Here is a 23,569-nt window from a genome sequence, read left to right as displayed (position 1 = left end):
TAGTTGACAAGTCAACTTAAAACTTAAAATTATAGGCTATGACTAGACACATCTAAGAACATCACAGGTCGCCGGCAATATCTTACACGTAAAACGATGGTTAAACACGAAGCTTCTGGCACGTTATAACCGTAGCTCAGAAACTTATAGTCAGAACTCATCGAAGATACAATTACGAAGTCCTAAGGCCGGCCTTATGGTGGCCAGCGAACACTTACCTTACATTTTTAATGATGTTCAATTAGAGAAGTTGAGCTCCAGAAGGAAAGTTATATATTTTTTGGTTAAAATACATAAATGTACAATGCCCTAAATGTCATTTTGTTTGAAATATCATCGAATATAAAATTTTTACGTAAGTCAACACCAATATTAATTTCATTTCTTTTCAGAGTTTGGCTTCAATCAATAAAAAATTTACGCACAGACATAAAAATTGACGTGAGTGGCGCGACCCTTGCAGAACAAGAAAGATCCTTTGCATGGAAAGAAATTAAATAATTAAACACAGTAAATCCTGAAATTACTAATTATTTTATTCACATGCCACCGTAGCCTCGGAAATACCAAGGTGAAAGGGCAAATTGGCAAAGCCCTGCTTGGAATTTGCATAAGCTGTATCCGCTTACATATAGTCTCTCTCTGGCTTTCAAATGCTTCATCTGTGACATGAATAATTAATAATCAGGTCGCGTCTTCCGGAGAGTGTTGTCTACTTCGACTTTATTAGGTTATCTATATTTGAATAACAATTTGAAACGTAAAATTTAAAACTGATATGAAAATCAAGCTTTCAAAAATTTTATAGTCAGTATTTTTTAAATATAATTCCGGATTGAAATGATCTTTTAATATTTTTATTTTTATATTTTTAGAATCATCTCCCGTTGCAAATCAACGACATGAAACTTTTGCCCAAGTTAGAGTGGAAGTTGCTGACTAGACAGCCTTGTCGCAGCCGAGGACAAACTCTGTCAGCTGTTTTTTACTTTTTCAGGTCAACTTGGCTGCTTCGTCTGTAGCAAAAATCTATGAAAAAATCATGTGTTTATGACTCGTTCTGCACTGTATCTTCTTTAGTGTCTAAACAACCGTATAATGGTAATTAATTCCTGCTTTCAAATGTCAAACTACATAGTGAAAAGATCGAGTTAATGCTAACCATTCACCAACAATAATAAATTTCAAAACATCACTGTAGGTGTGTTAAAAAATAAAACCGTTTTCCCTGATGGTAAAACTCTGGGGTAATTTTCACGTATGAACACTTTCGACTATTCATAACAATCATATGTTCTTCTTCAACAGAAGAGTTCATTTTCATCCGTAAGTTGGAGTCAATCTGAAAAATTATATTGAATTATGGTGGATTATATGAATTATGGTGGTAGTTGCAAATAGAAAAAAATTCATAAAAAAACGAGAAATAGAAATTCGAATCTTAAGGAGTAATCATTGAATATCTTGCACAGGATTGTAATTTTGTAGGGAATGAATAATGCTGACAGATTTTAGTTCATGCATATACACTGTCTAAACTTATGACATATTTTTCTGTTCCATAGAAAATTTTTTTTCTGGAATATTATAACTCTGGACACATCATTCGCAGTAAAAGTTTATTTTATTGGTTATTATAGTTTTCCCGATGTTGCTAATACCCTTAACAAAACTATTTTTTTCTTTGCCTTCGACAGTTTGCTCCAACAAATAACGTATGATTAATAATAGTTCACATATATGCAAATTATGAAGATATTTTTGAAAGAGGTTTCCCATTATTCCACATTAATCGGGTAAGTATTTTCCGTGTGCTTATTTCCTAAAACAAATTTCTAACTGTGTAGAGACAGAAAGCCTAATAAAATATGGAACGAAACGCATTACATCATTAATCAAGACTTTCTTGGATATTAGATTGTTGGCTTTATGACAGCTATTGACAAATTTTTGTAGTGAACTTGCATCCATAAAAATCTATTTTGTTTTAATCCGTGATATTTGAGTGATACGCCGCATCAAAAAATATTCACTCAAGAATTTGATCGCACGACGTTTCTAGTTCAAGATTAGAGAATAAAATCTGATAAGAACCGTAAACTTTTAGTAAAACTTTGACATTCAAAATTAAATCGACCTCGCATGCTGCTCCTCGGAGGGTCAATTTCATATCATTTGATATGCCCTGAAAATTTTCTACTATGAAGACTTTTTTGGCTCGTATACAAGGCTGAAAATTGCCAAAAATAATTTGTACATCAAGATTTACAGCGGCTGCTCACGAGACACATGGAAATATTTTTGCGAGGGAATTGTGCAGCTGAGCTGCTGATTTTTTGGTCTTGCAACGTTGAACATTTACAACTGGAAAAATCCGAATTTGTTTCACAAAAAATTAGTTTATGAGAGTTATGACTTGAATGAACATTCTATCACAGGAACAGCTTCTGAGGTGAAACACAAAATCCACATATATTATTTAGAAAAAAATTAACATCCTAACATCCAGTCACTAAGGAGAATCGATTTTTTTCGAAAGTCTCTTATTTTACACTCGTTCGGCGTTAATAATTATACAAAGAATCTCATGCACATTACATTAATACTGAGAATTATATCTGTACGAGAATGTCACACTCATGTTTTGGTGCTGAACGTCTTCATCTTGTTGAGAAAGCAAAGTAGTTTAAACAATTGATGAGCGATAAATGCTCAAACTTTACAGGCATTTCGGCTTACTAAGTTAATAAGGATGAGAACAGGCTGTACGTAAATTTTTCTTTCGCAAACTTGCATTAAATTTGAAACCGATTATATTAGAGTATATTGGTTTCTCATTCTAGAAGCTGACCAACCATAATATAATAAAACTCTGAAAATCCAAAGAAAAGTGCTGCACACGAATGATGAAAGTATATATTTTTAACTAATTAATTTTCGCCAGAATCGCGTGTTTTGTTGAGAAAAGATCGAAACATGTGAGTAATAAGATGAACAGAGCACATGTAATAAATGTTAAAAATGGTTTGAACATTCATGAAAACATCTTTTATAAACATCGGTCCGGTGAAAATGTTGCATGGTTGCCGGCATTCCACAAGTAGAGCGAAAAAATATTCTTAAATATCTTCAGCCAAATCATCTGAAAAAAATACCAGACTCGGAAACACTCGCACGTATTAATTTGATTGATTTCGAAGTTCTCTGCCTTTGCTTGGTAATATTATTGAATTTCAAGAAGCAACTGATTTTAGGGTAAAATGTAACATGAAACGTACATCTTAGTTTCTAACATTATTACTATTAGCACCATAGGCGCAGGCTCTATCATTCCCGTTGTAAAGGAAGTTGGGTCTTCAGTGCAGGTTGAATGCGAACTGTTGAGAGTGACTTCTATCTTAGCAGTTATTTATTCTCTGAAATATAGAGTCATTTTGAAGCGGTACCAATACTCGATCACAATTCAGTTCCAAAGCACGGTCGAGCATCGATGCTCATGACACATGACATAGAATCGGTCAACCGCAGCCGCCACCAGCTTGATGTTTAGTGGGCTGCTGATGTCTGATGTTTGCTTAGCATAGAAGCTCTTACTGAAATTGCCGCACTGGCCCAAGTATGCAGACACGCTACACAAGTGCAGCGGCTCAGCAGTTGAATTAATGCCAGGTTTTGCAGTTGCAGAGACCGGTCCTTCGGTGGATAGCAGAGACAGCGGCCAAGAGAGACAGCAGCAGCAGAGATGTCGCTGCGTTGCTTCTGAAGTCGGCGCTTGCGGATTTGACGGACCGACTTGTCGAGCGCTGGACGGCCATGGCTTAGCAGGAACACAAAATAAATCAGTTATTTCATTGGGATTACTATCAAATACAATGTTTAATTAAGGATAAATAGAAGGACACCATGAAAATTCACATTTTCCAAAAGTATTCACTAGATTATAGTCGAATTTTTGTGTGACTGAAAATTTAATTCCGTAACGAATAATCACGAAAAAAGTTTAACTCAAAATCAATGTAGATGCGCTGCACGTGCACGCCTATATCTACCCATGTTTGTAGTGAGCATATATTGATAAAATGAAATTGCCCGTGAAGTAAATATTCCGGCTCTGCCTTTTGCCAATTCTTTGTCCAAATTGAAACGCAGGCTGCAAGAAACTCCCTGCAGACCACACGGATACAAACTTAGAACAATACGAGCACGTGTATTTGTTCTTTTGGAGCAGACGCTCCTCAAAGTGAGCCGAATTGTACTACTTTTGTAGTCTAGTGATAAAGAACATCGCTCAAATCAGTAAGTTGGTGAAAACTCATTTTGTATTTTTCACATTTCCCACAACATTTTCTATGCAGCCGAATTCCAAAAAGTATCAAGTGATACTCTTCTAAGCCGTACGTATGATCTACTTAAAATTATGAATTGCCAAATTTATATTTATATATTTTAATTTTATCATTCAAATTTATCTCTTAGTTGTCATTCAAACAAGTTAATGCGCTGGTTTAGCTACGGAGATTCTTCGGCTGAAGTCAGAGATATTGTAGAGCAAAGTCCCTACGATTAGTAAGGCGCCTGCAGGGAATGCGCAACCATTCAGCAAGATAAAGCTCCTCTCTAAATGTCCGCTTTTTTCTTGAGAAATTCGTGAGACTCTGAATTAGCTTATCTGCTCGACAAAGGAGCGAACAATGGATGATTTATTCTTATCTGACTGGTACATGTTTCTTTTTACCGTGGCTTAAGAACATATGAATTAACGAATGAGCTGCCTCGATTGGTTGCACGCCTGAGAGTATTCTAAATGTGATAGGTAGAAAATTAAAGCTATCTTTAAATATTATTGAACAAGGCGACTTCTTTTCGATCCAAATTTACTGGCATCTTTGAGCGGCAAAACCGTCTCATATGACTTCATCGTAGGTAACTGGTTCCAGAATGTCACTAATTTGTTTCTAACTTACTCGTATTTTGCACAACAAATAAAACAACTCATTTTGTCTGATATTTTGGTAATATCATTACGAATGCTATATCGTTCGATAAATCCCAGCAATTCTTAATCGCGCATGCGAATTTCATCCATCAGCCTTGACTGCACTACGAATTCTATCCAGCAGCTAAGGCGTAAAACCTGATGTTACACGCATGAAGTCGTGCAGCGATTTCAGTTCATTTGAGCGCAAAGTCGCAATCTCAACCGACGAGTGTCTAGATCATCCAAGTTAATTTGAGTTCAAATGATAAGCAAGCTGTTGAATTAAACCCCGAGTGTTTCTGTCGTCTCAGTTAATATGAACGTAAAGAATAATCAAGTTGTAGAACCAAGCCAGGACTCTCTCAATGGTCGTCACATGTCCCCAGTCTGTTGTAAAGACGTCAGCGCAGTGCGGCCTGAATTTACTGACTTGCTTCACAATATTGTCGCTGAAAATTTTGTGTCTGCATGTTGCGTTTGGTCTCACAAATAAATTGTAATGCATGCTTCCAGAAAATTTGAGCCGTCGCGACGATTTTTTTTTTCAAAAATTTTACGTCTTAGTGGAGCTTTGGTGTGTATTTTGTGACAAATACAAGGAAATATTTCTGGTAAGAAGATTGGAGAAGAACCCAGTCATATTCTAGAAAAGTTCAATCTGTCTCGTGTAGAATCTATGCAATACTCTGAAATGTTTGAGGTAAACTTGATTTTTCATACGAACATCCTGTGTGAATTAGTCATAAAAAGTTGGAATAAGTATTTCAAAAGCTAATTTATCAATAAAAATGAAAATTTTACTCAAACTAAATAACTATTTACTATAGAATTTTGTCAAAACTTGAATCAATGAGGTTGTAAAATTAACTAATAAATTAGAACATTTCTTTTAAAACTCCCCTTTAAACTTTTCAAACTCCCGAATTCAATGTTATTTATTTATCACTCATCGTTTAAATTAATATGTAATCTAATTAGGTTTAACTCTTAGGTACGAAAATTTGTGATTTGTAAATTAAAGAGCTGGCTCGACAGTCAAACAAATCCAAATTATACAAGTACAGGTATATGCCAAAAAGAAATGCCAATAAGAAGATAAGAGGAGCCATAAATTCAAATCTGAAAATTTGATGCAGTGTCACTGAGACTTGTCTCGTTTGTAAAAACGCTCTAATTTTTTATCAGTTCAGGACTGCAGAGGATCATTGTTTTTTGCTTCAATCTGCTCACTCCGCAATGGCGAAACTTTGACCAAATAACGATTCGCTTTTCGCTCACGTAAGGCAAAGCCCAAACCCAGTTTTTCCCGACAAAAAAGCGTATATGTGCTTTTAAATATATCAAAAATGTTTTAAAATACATATTTTATATACAAAAGTCTACTCCCTGCTCTTGCTGTGGGTAAGAAATTATATCACTATCTGTAAAATATTATCCATGTATTTTTTATGAACGCAGGCGTGTCTTTAAAACTTACCTCTTCTTGTGGCGAATGAGAACCTGTCGGAGTCGCTGGACCAGCCGTAGTTGTTCTTGACTTTAACGAACGCTTCGTAGTCCGTAGCAACGTCCAGGTTGGTGAGCGTATGCGCCATGACGTGGTGAGTGTTCTCTGTCATCGTCTCAACATCCACTTCTTTGATTATTTCATGTTTATCTTCAGTCACTGAACCGTTCACCTGAATGCGGGGATGAATTGGAAATTGGGTATAAATTGCTCAGTCAAAGTTGCTGTATTTCGATGTCATATGATGGTTTATTTGTTCGACTAAACCGTTTGATGTCAAAGCCTCTCAAACTTTCAAGCAAAAATACAAAAATGAAAAATTTCATTTTTTCGTCCGCTGGCTCACCATAGTAAGTGAATTATGATATATAAATGGGTTTACTTTAATCTTATGTGTGACGTACGTGGCCTCGAAGTATGCTGAAGCAGACGCCTCGGTAAATGCTTCGTAGAATAATAATAATAATGATAATAATAATAATAATAAATAATAATAATAATATTAATAATAATAATTCTATTACGGTACCTTATTTTATCAAATTGTACTAAAAATAGTTATAAAAGTTTATACTGAGAGATCAGAGTAGCGATTGGAATTTTCTTTTAGTATCTAACTTTGATCTCGTCGTTAGAAATTTGAACTTATAGTAATAAATACTTACTAGGGGCAATAAAGTATAAGATGCATTTCAAAAGCTCATCAAATGGCATTCTTAAGTTTCCAAAATTTCAACTTACGGAATGGTACCAGAAAAATCGATACTTTTCGTAGAAAGTTCACTCTTCCAAATTATTTAATTAATTATTGACCATGATCTTGAAATACCATATAAAAATCTATGTTAATTAATTATTTGAAACAATTCAATCTCTCCACTCAGAGAAATTGATGGGTAATATATCCAAATAGCTATACACTTTCTACACGTAGCACCGATACGTTCTTATGCATGGCCAAACTGGGTCAAGATGATTCAGAAAATGCTTCGCTATTACGACAATATCTCACTCATTCTTTTGAGTGTGCAGCCTGGAATGTGATCTTAGAGAGAATTTCTTCACATTCAACGCAGTGAATCAAATTGTTATAAAATCGACCCAAAATCCTTCGTAATAGATCCATTGTAGACTGCGACCTTGCATGTGATAAACTCTTCTAGTTTTGTCTTCTGTGATGACAAAAGAAGAAAATTTCTTCTTCTTTACGGAAGATTTCTGAAGACTTTCTTAAGAGCAAGACGGAGTAAAACTCTGAACTAAATAAATTACTCTAATTATTTTCAAAGGATAAACATCAAGTTTTGAAACTCCATGTTGATGAATATTTTCCACACATTGTAGTTTAAAGAATTATTAAATTCATAGTATGAAGCTATACCTTCTGTTCTTTTATTTCTAACTTTGTGACTATAAAATTGGCATAAAACGAGAAAAGCAAGGTCTGTTTAATGTCTTTTTCTGATCTATTAAGGAAAAATTGTATGACTACTAAAACAAACCAATGTGGGACCTTTTATTCCATAAACTTTTAATATCGAATTAAAAAACAACAAGAAAACAGCGCCTGTGTTATCTTTTTGAACCTATAATATTTGAAGAGGAAATCAGAATATGAGCGGGCGCCATACTTTCAAAACTCGCTAAGTGAACGTAAAGTACTTACGCTCTATTTTCTTTTCTATGATGGGTGGATTTTGCTTGAAAGGCCGTCAATGATTGGCTAATGAACTTACGATCTCTTAACTTTTTTTGAAAGCATGGCCTCTGGCCTGTGCTACCTCAGTCGATGCCTGCGCCCGTCCGTAGATGAGTCTGTAGGCGATGATGGGGTAGTAGCTGTCGGTCTCCCAGGTGAGGGTGTAGGAGTTCACCTCCCCACCCGCTGGGGCGCTCGTGAAGCGCGGCTGTCGGGGCAGGCCTGAGTGCACACGAAGAAACCTTTTTCTGACATATGATTCCAGGTTCAAAGTTAACATAATGTGCTGGATGTTTTTCAAACGTTAAAAAATATAATCAAATACAGGATCTCTTTGACATGGCTGCGCCCTTCTCTGATGTCTGATTCGGCCCACGTAATACTGCCCCTCTAGCATCCATCCAGTCCGTACGGGCTGACCGTCGCGCGTCCACGAGACACGAGGGCTTGGGCGGCCGCGCACCAGACACACCAGCTCCACCTGGTCGCCCGCACCAGTGCGCACCACCGACTACACATGTCAGATGAGAATTTTTTGTGAATGTTTAATATCAGGAGGAAAAACCATTAATATGAAACTCGAATTGGAAGCTGCTGCTTTTTGTAAATACATCGATAATGCACATGCACCAACGGAACCATCCATAAAATTGTATTCAAAGATGCAGCATAAACATATGACTCACTACTTCTAACCCAAGCTTTGAACGTTTGACTAACCTTTTCGGTGACGATCTCAGGCGGATATTCGACGACGACCTTCATGGTGGCGGTAGCGGCGCTGCCAATGCCGTTCTCGGCCGTGCAGACGTACTGCCCTTCAACCAGACGATCCACGTGCTCAAGCACCAGATTTCCTGCCTAGCATTGAATTGAAATTGCCAGCTGTGAAATTTTTTGCAATTTTTAATGACATTAAATAAAAATGTTAAGTTGTGTAATGTTTCTCGTTTTGCAATGGTATTAGATTATATCAAGGAAATATTTTTCCTTATTAGTAAATTAGTAAAGATATTTAGAAAAAGGTGGATACCTATTCAAGCAGGCTTTTGTTATTTTATGATATAATGCTTAAGTTTCATATTACAGTACTGTGCATGTGCTTAGCTCGTAGCCACAGAAAATAGAAAAATAGAAACTTTATAGCAATTTCTTGTATAGATAAAATTCTCAGCTATCATTTCATTACAAATACATTGTGTTGATTTTTATTCATTTTTTAAGCCATTTCCACGCCTGAATATGACGAAAAACTTCAATAACTATTAAGTCCTAGGCTAAATAATACCAATCAATAGATTTACTCTAACTCTTAATAATTTTGTCAATAATATTATTAATAATATTGACATAACACTTTAATTTTTTGTTGACTCAATTCAGTGCTTTTGAACCTGGCTTTTGTCTGTGTCGAGCCCGAAAGAACGCTATATCCCTAACAAAATTTAGATGTGAGCTCGACGCTGATATAGCAGCAGCCTAAGATTCGGAGAGCACGTAAATCAGCCTTTCTATGTCCGCTTCGGCTCTGGATTTGAAGAGCAGCCTATAAGCACCCTAACAAAATTATGAGGTGGACGCCTCTGCATTACGTGCCGCCCAGGGCTCGGACAGCACGTAAATCAGCAGCTCTATGTTCACTTCGGCTTTGGGTTTGAGGGACAGCTTATGGGTAGCTTGTAAGCTCGGTATAACTCGGCTAGGCCAACCCTTCTCATTCTTTCAGGCGAATTTATAGTCAGAAATGAGATTCTGACACCAGAAACGGATTTCGATCGGTTGCCTAACCAGACCTAGATACTTTGCGCCGAGTGTAGCGACTATTCTGCTGAAGCCTGGGCAGTCCCTGAAACCGAGCAGCTGAAAGCTCGGTTTGTCTAGGCTCAACCAACCCTTGTCATACTCTCTGGTGACTATAAAGTCCGGAAGGAGATTCTGCTCTGAAGCTATTTTCGATCAGCTGGCCAAACAGGCCCAAAATAACTTTCATCTGAGTACAGCTACTACTGGGTAGATGCCTAGGCGGTACCCAAATATTGTTAGGGATCAGCTAGTTTGTTTTAAAGTGTTGTTCATGCCTCCAGTGTATAATCTAAAACTATTATGCAATAATTGTGTTCAATCTTGGTAGCTATTGGCCAATTCTGGGGCCAATATCAGTTTAACCAATTACATAAAATTACCACAACAAGTTTATTGATATCTTTACACAGAGTATTTTATTTCCATGTGACCGCAATAACCTTTTGTCGCCTCTTTTCTTCTGCGGGCAAAAGCTCAAGAAGTCGTAAACAAAAGTCTCCATCGCTGACCTGATCTTTGACGGCGCCTGCGGGAGGAGCGCCATCTTCAAAGGTCCATCTAATCTCCGGCCGCGGGTTTCCGTCGGCGCTGCAATAAAGTCGTAATCGCTGCCCCTTGACCACGTGTTGCACGGACGGACTCGACGAGTTCATGGAAGGAGAGTACTGTACGTTCAGCTGGTGTTGTAGTACCACGTCTGATCAAAAATTCCACGTAAAATATATAACGTTGGCTCGTAAAAAATAGTTTTATGGTTTCTGTAGTATGGTTGGTGAGTCTAAAATTCCTGTTAAATTTTATTTAAGCGGTCGTCAGAAGAGAAGATTTGGTTGGAAGTGTGTCATCTGATGAAAGTGCGAAAGCTTCCCTATTTTTATAAATTTTGTCCTTTATGTTGTTTAGAGCTAAAAATTAAATGTGCCCACCAAGGCTCAGCTAGAGAGATATGTACCGAAACTAAAATTCAGGCCCATAAAATGTACTTTTCTATCTTCGGAAAAAACTTATACCTTCTAAATGGCTGTTTGCTTTCTTTTTCAACACAGCAGAAACTGACCTTATCACTGATAATAAGAAATCATATAACATGCAAAAAATTCTAACGGCTGTCCGCATAGAAACTAAGAGCATTTTCGACTGATATTTTATAAATGGATTACAAATTTCAAACAAATATCAATAGACTGGCTTTAGAGCAAACCTTCAGCGGTGGGGAAGGAGCAGCTGTAGAGTCCCGCGTCCTGGCGCCGGGCGTTCAGGATGGTGAGCTTCGTGCGCTCGACTTTGAGGCGCTGCGTACGCACGAGCTTCACGCCGCCTGCGCTCACCAGATGCTTCTTGCCGCTCGCGCCGATGTGGTTCATCACCAACTTGTGGTCGCCTGCGAGTCAAAAGACGGTCGTTTCTAATTAAAATACTCGAATATGAGCATTAATTTGTGAAGTTGTGGTACCCGGTGAGTGGTAAGGTTATTGTTTTTAAATTATAATCAAAGCAAACGGTCCATATTCATGAGCTTATGGTCCTATGCGAATGAAAAGGAAGGTTTTTACCTTAGAGTTCATGATTATAACTATTACTTTGCTAATTTTGTGTCCATTGTGTATACAAATCGATAGTTTAAAATTTGATTTCAGGTACATGGGCGATAATTTACAAACTTGTGGTACAGCACGAGTGAAAAGCGTCAGTTTTTAATTTCCAATTCAAGTAGGTATGCATATGAGCATTACTTATCAACACCAAGGACAAAGGTTATAAGCTTAAATAACTGTGGCGCAATTAATCAATACGACAATACGACATTTCTTCTCGCTTCCAGTCACCGACATGTGGAACAGCCTCACTTATGATTTTGTCGACGCTCCGAGTATGAACGCGTTCAAGAATAATAGACTAGACAGTGCTGTGCAAAAGTATTATATGTTCAGTCTTGAAATGCCTAGCAGCCTATGCAACTAATAAAAGTCCAGTGAAGATGAAAACCAACGTAAGTTGAAAAGATCTTGTCAAAAGGCCAGTTTTTAAATCTGTGAACGAGTTACGAAAGGTAAAAAAATCGGCTGCAGGCCGAACAGGCCTATTTCTTTAACGCCGAAGATGCTATGCTAATTTACGAGCATGAGGTCCTTTGTTTAAAAAAAAAAACAACGTTTTGAATTATTAGTTAATGAGCTTTACTTCATAACCATTGGGTGACGTTCGAGGGAAATGACAGAGGGTCTTATAACCGAAATCAAGTTATTACTGCGCTTTTTTGCGTTTATATATGAATGCAGATGCGGAGGTTTTGAAACTACAATTCAATCGTAAGCGTAACTTGACGAACATCCGGTCATCTTTATCGAAAAATAAAGTTTTTAGGGGAATTGTTTTTATGTATATACTTACTTCGCGAGCGTGTGACATTCGGGATGGCAAAATAATCGATCAGTCAAATCTCAATTAATTAATATCTATAACGATTGACATGCATGTGTGATTCCTGACATATGAGCGATCAATGCCATTGAAATCGGGGGTTGGGTTGAAATCTAGTTTTATACCCGATAATAGAAGTATACAAAATACTAAAAATTGTTCGTTGTTTCAATCATTATAAAATAAATCACTTGAAAAGTAAAATTTTACCAGTCATAATTGACATTAAAATTAGATATGAGGCTGGACGATGGATGTGAAAAACGTAATTAACGTCACCATTTTTGGTACCTAATTTGTCTTGATTTAGTGCATTTAGATCTCATTCATACACGATTTTCCATTTTCATCGAAATTCACAGCTCAATCGGTTCCGCTTCGCTGAAAATCAAATCGAAAACCCAATGCGGAGATTCAACTTCCTTCAAAGCCCATAGAAGACTTTGGTAATATCGGAAACCGAAATTTGAACTCTGGCTCTCCGTACGCAGCTATCCCACCTTGGTTGCCGACGTCACACGGGATCATGATGGACTGGCCGATCTCGACGGTGAAGGTCTGGGAGCGTGAGAGGAAGAAAGGCGGATCTTCTTCCCCGTATTCGTTGTACTCGGACGACGGCAGACTTCCTCCGTGTCCTCCATCGGTGTGCTCAACCGCGCTGTGGCTCAATCCTGGCAAGGAAACATCACAATGCAAATTAAGAATTGAATTTTTTGGTCACACATAAATGCTGATAATTGTAATGGCGTAATCAAGCGATAATTGTTCCAGGATATCTCTAGTAAATAGAACTGATGCAGTACAGTGCAAAATAATTCTGTCTCGATATCATTAATTCGCAATAAAACAATGTATAGAGTATATAAAAATTCGAATCTATAGGTCTTTGAGGTATTTCGTAAGCCACAACGTCCTTTTAGCGCATTTTCTCATTTATGGAAAAAATTCTCTATTGTGCTCGCCATTTCCGTCCGTCTGTCTGTCCGTCTGTCTGTCCGTCCGTGACTTCACGTTTTCGTCGACGAGAAAATGCGCTCTCTGTGACTCACTGCAGTGAGTACTGAGTTTTCGTACCTGCACATATTTTTCCAAGCCTGCACATGGAAAATATTAGATTACGTTTCCACTTGTGACACGAACAAATGTTGCGTGGAATAAATCCAACGAAAATATCATCAGTACTTTTATGATTCAATTATTCCAATAGTTACGAAACTGTCCAAAGGGAATCGTTGCTAAATCAAACCAATTTCCATTCTGAAGTACTTGCAGTTATTTCAAATGCCGACAGCTCCCCAACGACAAGTTTGTTAAAATTCTCAAAAAATCTTGTTATTTTTTAATTGAAAAACAAAGCAATTATTTAGAATGTGCGCTGATTGCTGCACCTCAAATTTTAGCTCATTTTAAACTCTTTCTTGTCTGATTACATTTGGTGAAACGATGAAAGAGAGACTTTTTATATATTTTCTTCCATATCAAAATTGACTTTCGCTTTTCTCGCATATTAAAAAGAGAAATGGCAGTGTGGTCCCTATATAGATTATTCAATAAGTGAGTTTTATAACGTCCGTTACGTGAAGATATTTCCAGGAATAAAAAATGAAACGAAAAATATGAGCGATTTGTAAAAACTACAGCTCGAGCTGCAGCCTTCAGAGAAAAAAATATATGCTGAATGAATTTACACATCATGAATTTCAGCTGCTCCACTTTATACATGGACGCGAATGATTGTAGGTCTGATCTGGATGTGCAGTTTGCCGGTTGGTCTCGCTCTGAAATACTTCTTTCTAGTCCACCAATGAATACAAACGAACTATATTTGATAGCAACATGCATATTTACAGGAAAATTTTTTATACAACATTGAATTTATCACCAAACACAGTGAGAACTAAATACAAGCATTTGGTAGGATGAATGGAATGATTGCTTCACAACTACTACGTAAATTGCCAGGACCAAACGCTGACTCATTCCACTAACTCATGAATACCCATGCACAACTCAAACTTTTGTATCATCAATATTATGACCGGCCTTATGCAGGAAATTTTAACATCGGAGGAAAACATGACGAAAATTTCGATTGTGAAATTCATTCAGGATCCCCTCAAACATCCAGAATTTTCAAGGCCCCTTAAATAAAATGAAATGAACACTGAACACAAGCAGCATTAGCGCATCCTTCACCCCATTCTAAAGCAAAATTCTCGTGCAGGATTAGCGTTGCACTGCAAACATTGAGTAAAAAAATAAAAAAATTAAACTTCAGACTGTACGCACGTGGGCAATTAATGTCCTAGACGCTTAATGTTGCTTCTAAATAAATAAGTTACACATGATAATTGTAATGAATTAACAACAAACCTTCGATGGAGAAATTAATTAGGTCATTTAAGATTAAAGGGTCTCATTTCAGGAGGTTTTATATCCATTAAACGTGTAAGCAAGCTCTTAATTATGACAATATTTGAGAAATATTTGGTGATTATTGTCCACAAGACATAAGACTCGTTTCTTTGCGCTAAATTTTATTCATTTGGAATACTATAAGAAATGTGTTGAAGCATGAAGCTGTACTCTTATTATTAACTACAAGTTGATTTTGCAGATTTTGTCAATCTGAATAATCAATTTGAGAGTCTCTAATTTTCTTGCACAAGTTTTCTGGAACTACAGCCTTGAAACTTTTTCATAATTACGAACGAACTAAAATAAGTATGGTTGTCATTTATCTATCTAAAAATATACGGGTAACATATACATAAAAATTATTTTTACTAATGTTTAATGGTATTCAAAATTGATAACATACATACGTTATTTTCATGGTTCTCAGTTGGTTGGGCCGGAATTTTCATTGCTCACTGTAGCAAAATACGGAAATACGACTCACATGCGGGAAGACCGCATCATCGAAGCCATGCATTCACGCAATGCTAAATTAAAATTCAAGCACCAAATTTCAATTCATATTTATATATGTAACCATGTCCTAAATAATTATATTAGATATCACTTAATGATTACTTCATTACCTTATCATTAGTCTTGCTAGTCTACATTTAAACATTCTGTCTTCTCTTCTACAACATCGCAGTTGCTCACATGGAGACCGTTAACCGTTATTTTCGTGAGCTGTTCTGGTTCGTACCATCTCGATTCGTTGAGTTTCATTTATATTCATAGTTCTTCATTCATATCCATTTCATCGAAACATTCATGACATTCATTCATATATATTTCATCGAAACAGCCAGGGGTTCTTCAGTAGGATACAGAATTACACCCACCGAACATATTTATAACTTATACATATCAGTTACATCGCAATAATTTTAATGAAACCGCCAGGGGCGGAGACAGAAATGCACGCACTGAACACGTAGGAATTCTGACAAGTCGACATCCAGGACACAGCCATTTGCTGGTCAGGAGCGTTGATATCTCGCTCAGTGCACAGGAAGTTGCTATCTCGCTGGTAACTGATGACCCGATATGTCAAAGACGACAGCTCAGACAATCTTACTCCCGGCAATCAGGGTCTCAAAATAGCCAATATTTCCAATGATTGCATCCCCTATAGCTGGTCCGATCGATGTTTGTGTTTTGGACGCGTCGGTCAGGAAGGCCTTTGTGGAGGGGATACTTCGTTCAAAAAATTTCAAACTTTGTAAACTTGCAGGACCACGAGGAATAAACTTACAATTCATGTCAGCCTAATGCTTATTCTTTTCCTTTAAATACATCAAGGCTTTTGACTCAATATATAAGGCGTAATGTTATTTTATGTGATCTTAATTTTGAAAAATGTAGCAGGACGATGTAGAATTTTTTCAAAAGGTTTCTGCGAGTACATTTCCACGAATCCTAAATCTAATATAGGACAGAAAAGTAACTGTGGCATTAATATCCTCTAAAAAATTCTCGCTAAAACAAATGACTTCGTGGGCCGTTGCTTACTTCTCACATCAACGTATTCACGCATCATGTGCGACTCACCTGAAATCTTTTTTTTTATTTACATTACATTAAAGTAGTTCGTAGATTTCGGGAGCCTTCCAAAGTTATAATAACTTAATTATTCCGCAAACCCAAAAGAGCCAATTTAAGTTCCAAATGGATTCGTCACAAATTTTTTTTGCTCAGATCTGTAGCGATTGGCTGGCCTAAGAGGTTCAGAAATTCGAAATGAAGAGGGAATTTTCAATTAAAATACTTGGTCGTCTTATCAGCGGTATCCCGTGGATGGCCGACGATTAACCACCATAAATCAATTTAAAATTTTCTTCGCGGATCTGGATGAAGGCTAACCCTCGAGCGGAACACGCTGCGAATGCTTGATTGGAGCTTAGGAATGAACGTGTGGCCTCGTCTAATTAATTCTCTTCAAAGGCTTCCAGTTCTAAATGAATCTTCTGAAAAACTAAACTGGAGGAATCTCGCTAAAACTCGACATCACTAAGGACAAAACTGACTCGAATGTTTTATTTTTAAGCTTACCATGCTTTCCTACTTCAGAAATTTGCGTTTAAACATTCAAATGAATCTGATTTACGTATATTTTGTGAATTCATTATATCAGGTGATCAGGCTACGAAAAATTTTATTATCTACTTGAATTTCTCACCCAACTCTGCAGGCTATGAATATTACTAACGAGAACCGAATATACATCGCATGACGTTATAGGCTTGCAGTTATAACGCGTAATAACCTCATATTAGAGCTGCACACCATAAACCAAAACTAATTGCATTATATCGAAAAAAATCCGTTTTTCACAATTACCTACCTACTGCAGGGACTTATGTAAAATGGTTTAAATTGACCATATTAAAGCAGAAGTTTTATATAGTTTCAAACTTGAATACCCTTTAAATTCCGAATGAAAGGCTGTTGTCGTGGTTATGATAATGACAAAAATGAGCTAATTTTGGTTAGCTAATAATTTTAGTTTTAATTTTGTCTCATAATTTCATGTAATTTCCAAAAGAACAAAATTATTGAACCTGCCCTAAAGTAGGCTAGGCTCACTGAAAATTTGTAAAGCTTCCTCATCAACGTGGCTTGCTCTGCATTTCCATGGCGATCGTAAACACTAATGACTTCTTTTATCGAGCGCAGCCCTGACTCAGTCACGTGCCGATTACATCGATCAGCCGCTCCGCTGACAACAACGATCAGCCACTCCACTGACAACGCCGATCAGCCACTCCGTTTACAATACATTATTATTACACATATCAGCCTCTCCACTGACAAGACTGATCAGTGACTTTCACCGATCAACCGCATATGATCATTAGATATGACTTTATATCATACTGAGACTCATGACGTTGGTCAAATTTTTAGCACTACTTGAACACTCACAACCCTTTCCAGAGTACAGTCGCTGAATCCCTACCATAGTCTCCGACCCACTCTCGATCAAAACCATTGCATGATTCCGAAAGGTCTTTAAAGACTCTGACCGGCATAAAACCCCAGGCAGACTCCGGACACTCTTGCAAGTCCCTTCGGTCACGTCTCGGCAAAAACAATTCCCGTGGATTATCTGGCTTCTACGGAACTTTTAATGAGAGCGGCCGGACACAATCGGAGGTGAGGATAAAGACTGGCAAATAGGCGCTCTGATTGTTGGGATTCTCATGGCACTTGAAGACTTCAGTATGAAATGTTTTTTCTTTCAAACTAAGAACAATCAAAAGTGTATTCTGCTCTAAGTAAATGAATAAGAATGAAGAGGCCACATGAGAGCGCTAGGCAGAATGCGTGCCCTTTACACCATGAAGAAAAAAACTTATATAAATAGTACAATGATCTTTATTAAAGATTCTAGAAAGATTTTCTGATAGAGATTCTTCATTGAGTTGTATGTGAAAACGTGCGTTATTTGAAGATCCGTATAACAAACGTTTTTAATTGTGTTCATCACAAAACGCTTGTTTGCCAAACTACGGAATTACTCATCAATGCATATAATTTCGCAGCGAATAAAGTTATAATGGAAATAACGGATGGATGTCACATCGTGGGCAAGCTCCGTCAATGCAGCAAAATGTATCGAAACTCCGGGAAAAAATTCCTGCAAACAACATATAAAAACTATGAAATATACTTATTAAAAGGGTGTCGTATAATTTTAAAAAGGCTGAAAGCTTAGTTCAAACATTGAATAAAATGCGTATAATTTATTATTGCAATAATTCAGTTGTCTGGTCTGCTGTAAATGCCTCATGAGCATTCAACCAATAATAATTTCAGTTTTGCCGCGTGTTGGAGAAAACAAGAATTAAAATACGTCAGAAAGAATGGACCTTCTTTACCTAATAATTTCCAGCATTAATTACAGCAAAATTTCCTGCCTGCATATAATGTACTCACAATCATGTTACTACTGACGATGCAAGTACCGCAGCTGCATCAGTTCTGTTTATCTCAGCCATTAATTATTCACGGCTGACCCGATTTTTTTCCTCATCTTTAGCTAAATGAATTAGAAATGCATGCGCGCTTCATGCTAAATTATCATAAGACGCGGAACTTTACCGTGCGCCTCATTTATTCATCGTAATGACTGCTTTGTGCAAAACTTGAGCCAGTATCATGACTTGTGCCTGATTAATGACCTCTGACGCCTCTTGATATGCTGAATATTTTCTGGCAGAGACTTTTTTTAATGTCATTTAACCTGAAATATCGACTTCAAAAACACCTAGCAACACACCAAACGCTGATATCATCAGTATTGTAAGAAGTGATCATTACCTATGTCACGAAATAATCTATTTAGTGAAGAATAGTTCTAGCTATATAGGCAACCAATCCATATTTTTTTTCATCGGTCAGTAATAGAAAATATGATAGTTTAGTTGACTTATTAACATTAATTAGGCAAAATTCAAAATTAATCTTCGAAATACTGATACAACGCTTTAAACATAGCTTTCGGGAGTTTTTGATGAATCTTTGCTAGCACAACTCGCATTTGCAGTTTAATTTGACATTCAACAACCATCTTTTTGGTTTCATCTAGCCAAAGAATACCAAAGAACAAATAATCGAAAAATCTAAGGTCTCATAAACTCGTACCTGAGCTTTTAAAATTTAATTTTTTTCCTCGCAGCTATTGAAATCTTCATGCGATAATTAAATCTCGCATTACCCAAAAAATAGCTTTTTTATTGTAACCTATCGTGAAAATTGTCATTTACGATATTATACATCATTTTGGAATATCGAAAGAACCTTTGTGTGTTTTTATTTAGTCTTTTAAATTTGTTTCATCGTTTCCGTACGCATTAAAATCTTTATTTTAATGAAGCTTTAAGTAATCCATTAGTGATTTGTTCTCAAACATTTGATAAGATCTGCTTTTATCGGAGCAGCATCATTTTAATTCCCTATTTGATGTAGAAATCAAATACATCTGCCACCGTATCCCGCATGGGATAGTTTACTCGAAACTTTATCGTGCATCTCCAAACTTTTAAGGAAAATTGAGGCGAATTAACGTTAATCTAATAGCGTTAAATTAATTACATTTTAGCGCAAAACACACTGCTCAAATAAGGCTTTCTACATTCGCACAAATTGCTACGCACGCTCAGAAAAATGCATAGGTTGAATTGTCCCAAAAACGACACATATTAATCTGAGCTCAATTATTAATATTATTAATAATTGAGCTTTCGAGATATTAATCCACAGCTCAATCTGAGAGCGAACGTAGCACTAATACGCCCTGTGCCTGGCCAAAACTGGGTCAGGCTGACCCACACTAAGCAACCAAGTGATTCACTATTCGGACAAAGTTTGACCAGTTTTCTCAGTGTATAACGCTTATTGAGCGCACACAGCACATGTAATGGCCAGGACCGCGTAACGCATGACGGTGTCTACACTGAACGCCTGCGCAATATGAGAACGAAAACACAAAGTCCTGCCTGCACTGTTCATTTAACTTCACGTTTAGGCCTAAAACAAAGACTGTAATGTTCCTGCAGTTCTAAATTACTGGTCTGTTTCGAAATATCATGTACTGCCTGACCTGCCTACAACAACAGCGCAAAACATGATTAAGTTTCATGTTCAATTTTACACACTTAGAGCAGGGTAGTGTATAGTGATGGTATAAATGGTATATATAAATGGGTGAAGAAAAGTGACCGGAGATTTGCAGCTTATAATTATATGTTGTTACGATGTTCAGTTCAATGCAAATATCAGTTCAGTTCAATTTAGTTGTTGAAACAGCACTTGTCTATATAGCTAATTGTGTCCATATACATACCACGTCATTTATTAGAAAGGTTAAATCACTGAAAACGAAAAGGTATGTTAATTTAACTTTAATATAATAAAATTATATATCAGCAAATTGAATAGATCTTCTACTATGTACAAAACATTGACTTTGACGAATATTTGTAATGAAAGAAAAAATAATAGAAGTGAACGATTTTTGCTATATGAATTATACTATATAATTTACTCTTTTTACTTATACTTTTCGCCTTATATTCATGGTTATGAAAAGATGAACTTGTCAAAATAATTTTATCTTAGTTCAAAATTTTCATTCAAATTTGAGGCCTTTAGATTTTTTCTGCTTATCATTCATTTTTATTACAGTTGTACTAGTATCCGTTTAGAAATTGACATATGTTTTATAATGGAATGTCCTTAGGCAACCGTCATTATTGACACGGCCATGAAATCTATACAGTAACATACAACTAACTCCTACAACTTTTTTTCTTCTAATTTGAATCGTTAATTTCAATGCTTTTCCAATAGTAATATATGCAATCAAGTCACTAACGCTGAACAAAAAAATGAATTTCAATAAAAAGTTTATATCCTCAGTCAGGCATCATTTGATGATTGGTTTAGGCAAAAAGCATTGAATCCACTTCTAAGAAGAGCACGACTTAGTTATGAAACATAACTCATATGCATTGACTTATCTGCTATTGCTTTGGCCATAATTCATAATTTTAATCACACATGACAAGAACGCTGAAAATTCTCCTATAATTTCTTATAGCTCGTAAGTACAGGAAAATGCGTTAAGTTAACAAGTCGCCAGTTTACTCGACAAGCGATCTGAACAACCACTTCCCTATATCAGCGAGCAGCGCTAATGCTTATTAAGGCACGGGATGAGTTACCTCAGTCGAGTCTTGTGTCTGCTTTGGGACGGCTAACCTAGTCCAATTTTTGGGCCTTATGAACCATAATGCAGTTCAGGGTAAATTTTTGGGCCTTATGAACCATAATGACGTTCAGGGTCAATATTTGAGCCTTACGGACCATAATGCCGTTCAGAGTCAATTTTGAGCCTTATGAACCATAATGCCGGTCAGGGTCAATATTCAGGTCTCTATTTGAAACCTAATACAGTTCAAAGGTAATTTTTAGGTCTATATGAATCCCATTGCCGTTAAGTTTCCATTCCCAGTTGAAGCTGCACAAGAGCTTTTATTTTGCCAGTAAGTATATGTTACCGTTAACATTATAATGAGATAAGACATCCTGCAAGAATAGGTAAAATATAAAAAAATTAATAGTTCCATGAATTGCATTCATGTTGATCTACGATAAATGGCATATGGCTTTTGTTTCCTTAATTATTAAGTTTGTGATAACTAACCCGATCATTGAAAAAAATTGTCATATCTTCACTGAGAGCGTTTGGAAGTACGTTCGCTAAAAACATTTTTCCTTACTCATTGAAATCAATTAATTGCTTTACTATGACCTGTATGATCCTGCTTCTCTAGTAAATAACCTAATTTGCAAAAACCGTTTAAGACCACCTAAGATGAATGCAGCTCATGGGAAGAACCTATCGTCGCAGTTCTCGCATGGAACTCATCGATTGTATCTGCTGTTTATAATCATGATGTTTAACGCACAGAGGATGACGAGAAATTAATTTTTAAATAGCGCTATTATCATGTGATATTTTGTGCAGGTTGTATGCGGTAACTGTGACACTTCAAGCAAGAAGCAATAATGATCGTAAATAACATGAATAACATTTTAAGCAGCAAAAACGCTTGAAGCTCGCACATTCGTTAGGAAGAGAAACTGCGAAGTCAGGTGAATAGGTAATAAAAATTTTTATCCGGGCAGTCGGAGGAAAAGCATTTTAATTAAGCGCTGCGTTTTCAAACGCACAAATAATCACGGGGGTCGTGGGGTCGAAGCCAATAAAGAGTGAGGCTTCAAGAGCAGGATCACTTGAACAAATTAATTAAATGTCTGGGGAAACAAACGAAGTTTCATTGGCTTTTTTTATGCTCGTGGCCTGAAGACATGTTGACTTGCGACGCGAAGCAGGAACTAAACTCGCAGTGAGGGCGAGACCAAAGAACATTAGATTAAAGTATCCCGTTTTTTGAAGTAATCAAATGAGTATTTGAACCGTAGGTCACCGAATAGATTTTTCATCTACATCACTTTTGAAACTCGATTAAGTGGATGTGTGCTTTCAGATACATTTCTTACATTTTTACCGACAATTTTTGACTCTCGTGGATGTTAGTGACCTCTTAAACCGTAGCAGTTATTACTTCATACAGTGTACCTTCGTAAACTGTCGCTTATGTTACTCCAGTGCACCTTCGCAAACTGTCGCTTATGTTACTCCAGTGTACCTTCGTAAACTATCGCTTATGTTACTCCAGTGCACCTTCGCAAACTGTCGCTTATGTTACTCCAGTGTACCTCCGAAAATTATCGCTTATGTTACTCAAGTACACCTTCGTAAACTGTCGCTTATGTTACTCCAGTGTACCTTCGTATACTGTCGCTTATGTTACTGCATTGTACCTTCGTATACTGTCGCTTATGTTACTGCATTGTACCTTCGTAAACTGTCGCTTATGTTACTCCAGTGTACCTTCGTAAACTGTCGCTTATGTTACTCCAGTGTAGCTTGTAAACAGTTTCAGCGTATCGAGCCGCGCCATAAGTGCCGCCCGATCCCATGGGCTCCACCCGACCGATAAGTTGGTTTTTTATGGGTCGCCTCAGCGCAAGCCCGTAAGCCCGACCATGAGCCGATTACTGCCCAGTGTTGTCGATGCGCTGCTTGCCCCAACACTCTGCTCAGTGATGGCAACACTCAAACCTCATG

The 23,569-nt window shown here is 36.9% G+C and overlaps 1 protein-coding gene across 1 annotated transcript in view; it reads right to left on the bottom strand.

Moving 5' to 3' along the window:
• Positions 1-3,396: 3,396 nt before the first annotated feature.
• Positions 3,397-23,569, bottom strand: part of LOC108669683 (immunoglobulin superfamily member 10) — a 35,747-nt gene continuing 15,574 nt past the window's right edge. Inside the window, exons 2-9 of the mRNA XM_047885022.1 lie at positions 12,909-13,082; positions 11,189-11,368; positions 10,497-10,684; positions 8,905-9,045; positions 8,568-8,695; positions 8,267-8,432; positions 6,456-6,657; positions 3,397-3,817 (exon numbers count right to left, since the gene is read on the bottom strand). Coding sequence (XP_047740978.1) covers positions 3,660-3,817; positions 6,456-6,657; positions 8,267-8,432; positions 8,568-8,695; positions 8,905-9,045; positions 10,497-10,684; positions 11,189-11,368; positions 12,909-13,082 — 1,337 coding nt within the window. The 3' untranslated portion in view covers positions 3,397-3,659. The remainder of the gene's footprint in view (positions 3,818-6,455; positions 6,658-8,266; positions 8,433-8,567; positions 8,696-8,904; positions 9,046-10,496; positions 10,685-11,188; positions 11,369-12,908; positions 13,083-23,569) is intronic.

Source organism: Hyalella azteca, unplaced genomic scaffold (assembly GCF_000764305.2).
Source record: "Hyalella azteca isolate HAZT.00-mixed unplaced genomic scaffold, Hazt_2.0.2 contig16724, whole genome shotgun sequence".
Taxonomy (NCBI): domain Eukaryota; kingdom Metazoa; phylum Arthropoda; class Malacostraca; order Amphipoda; family Hyalellidae; genus Hyalella; species Hyalella azteca.
Note: the sequence above shows the minus strand (reverse complement) of the source record. Positions and strands in the feature narration are given on the sequence as shown.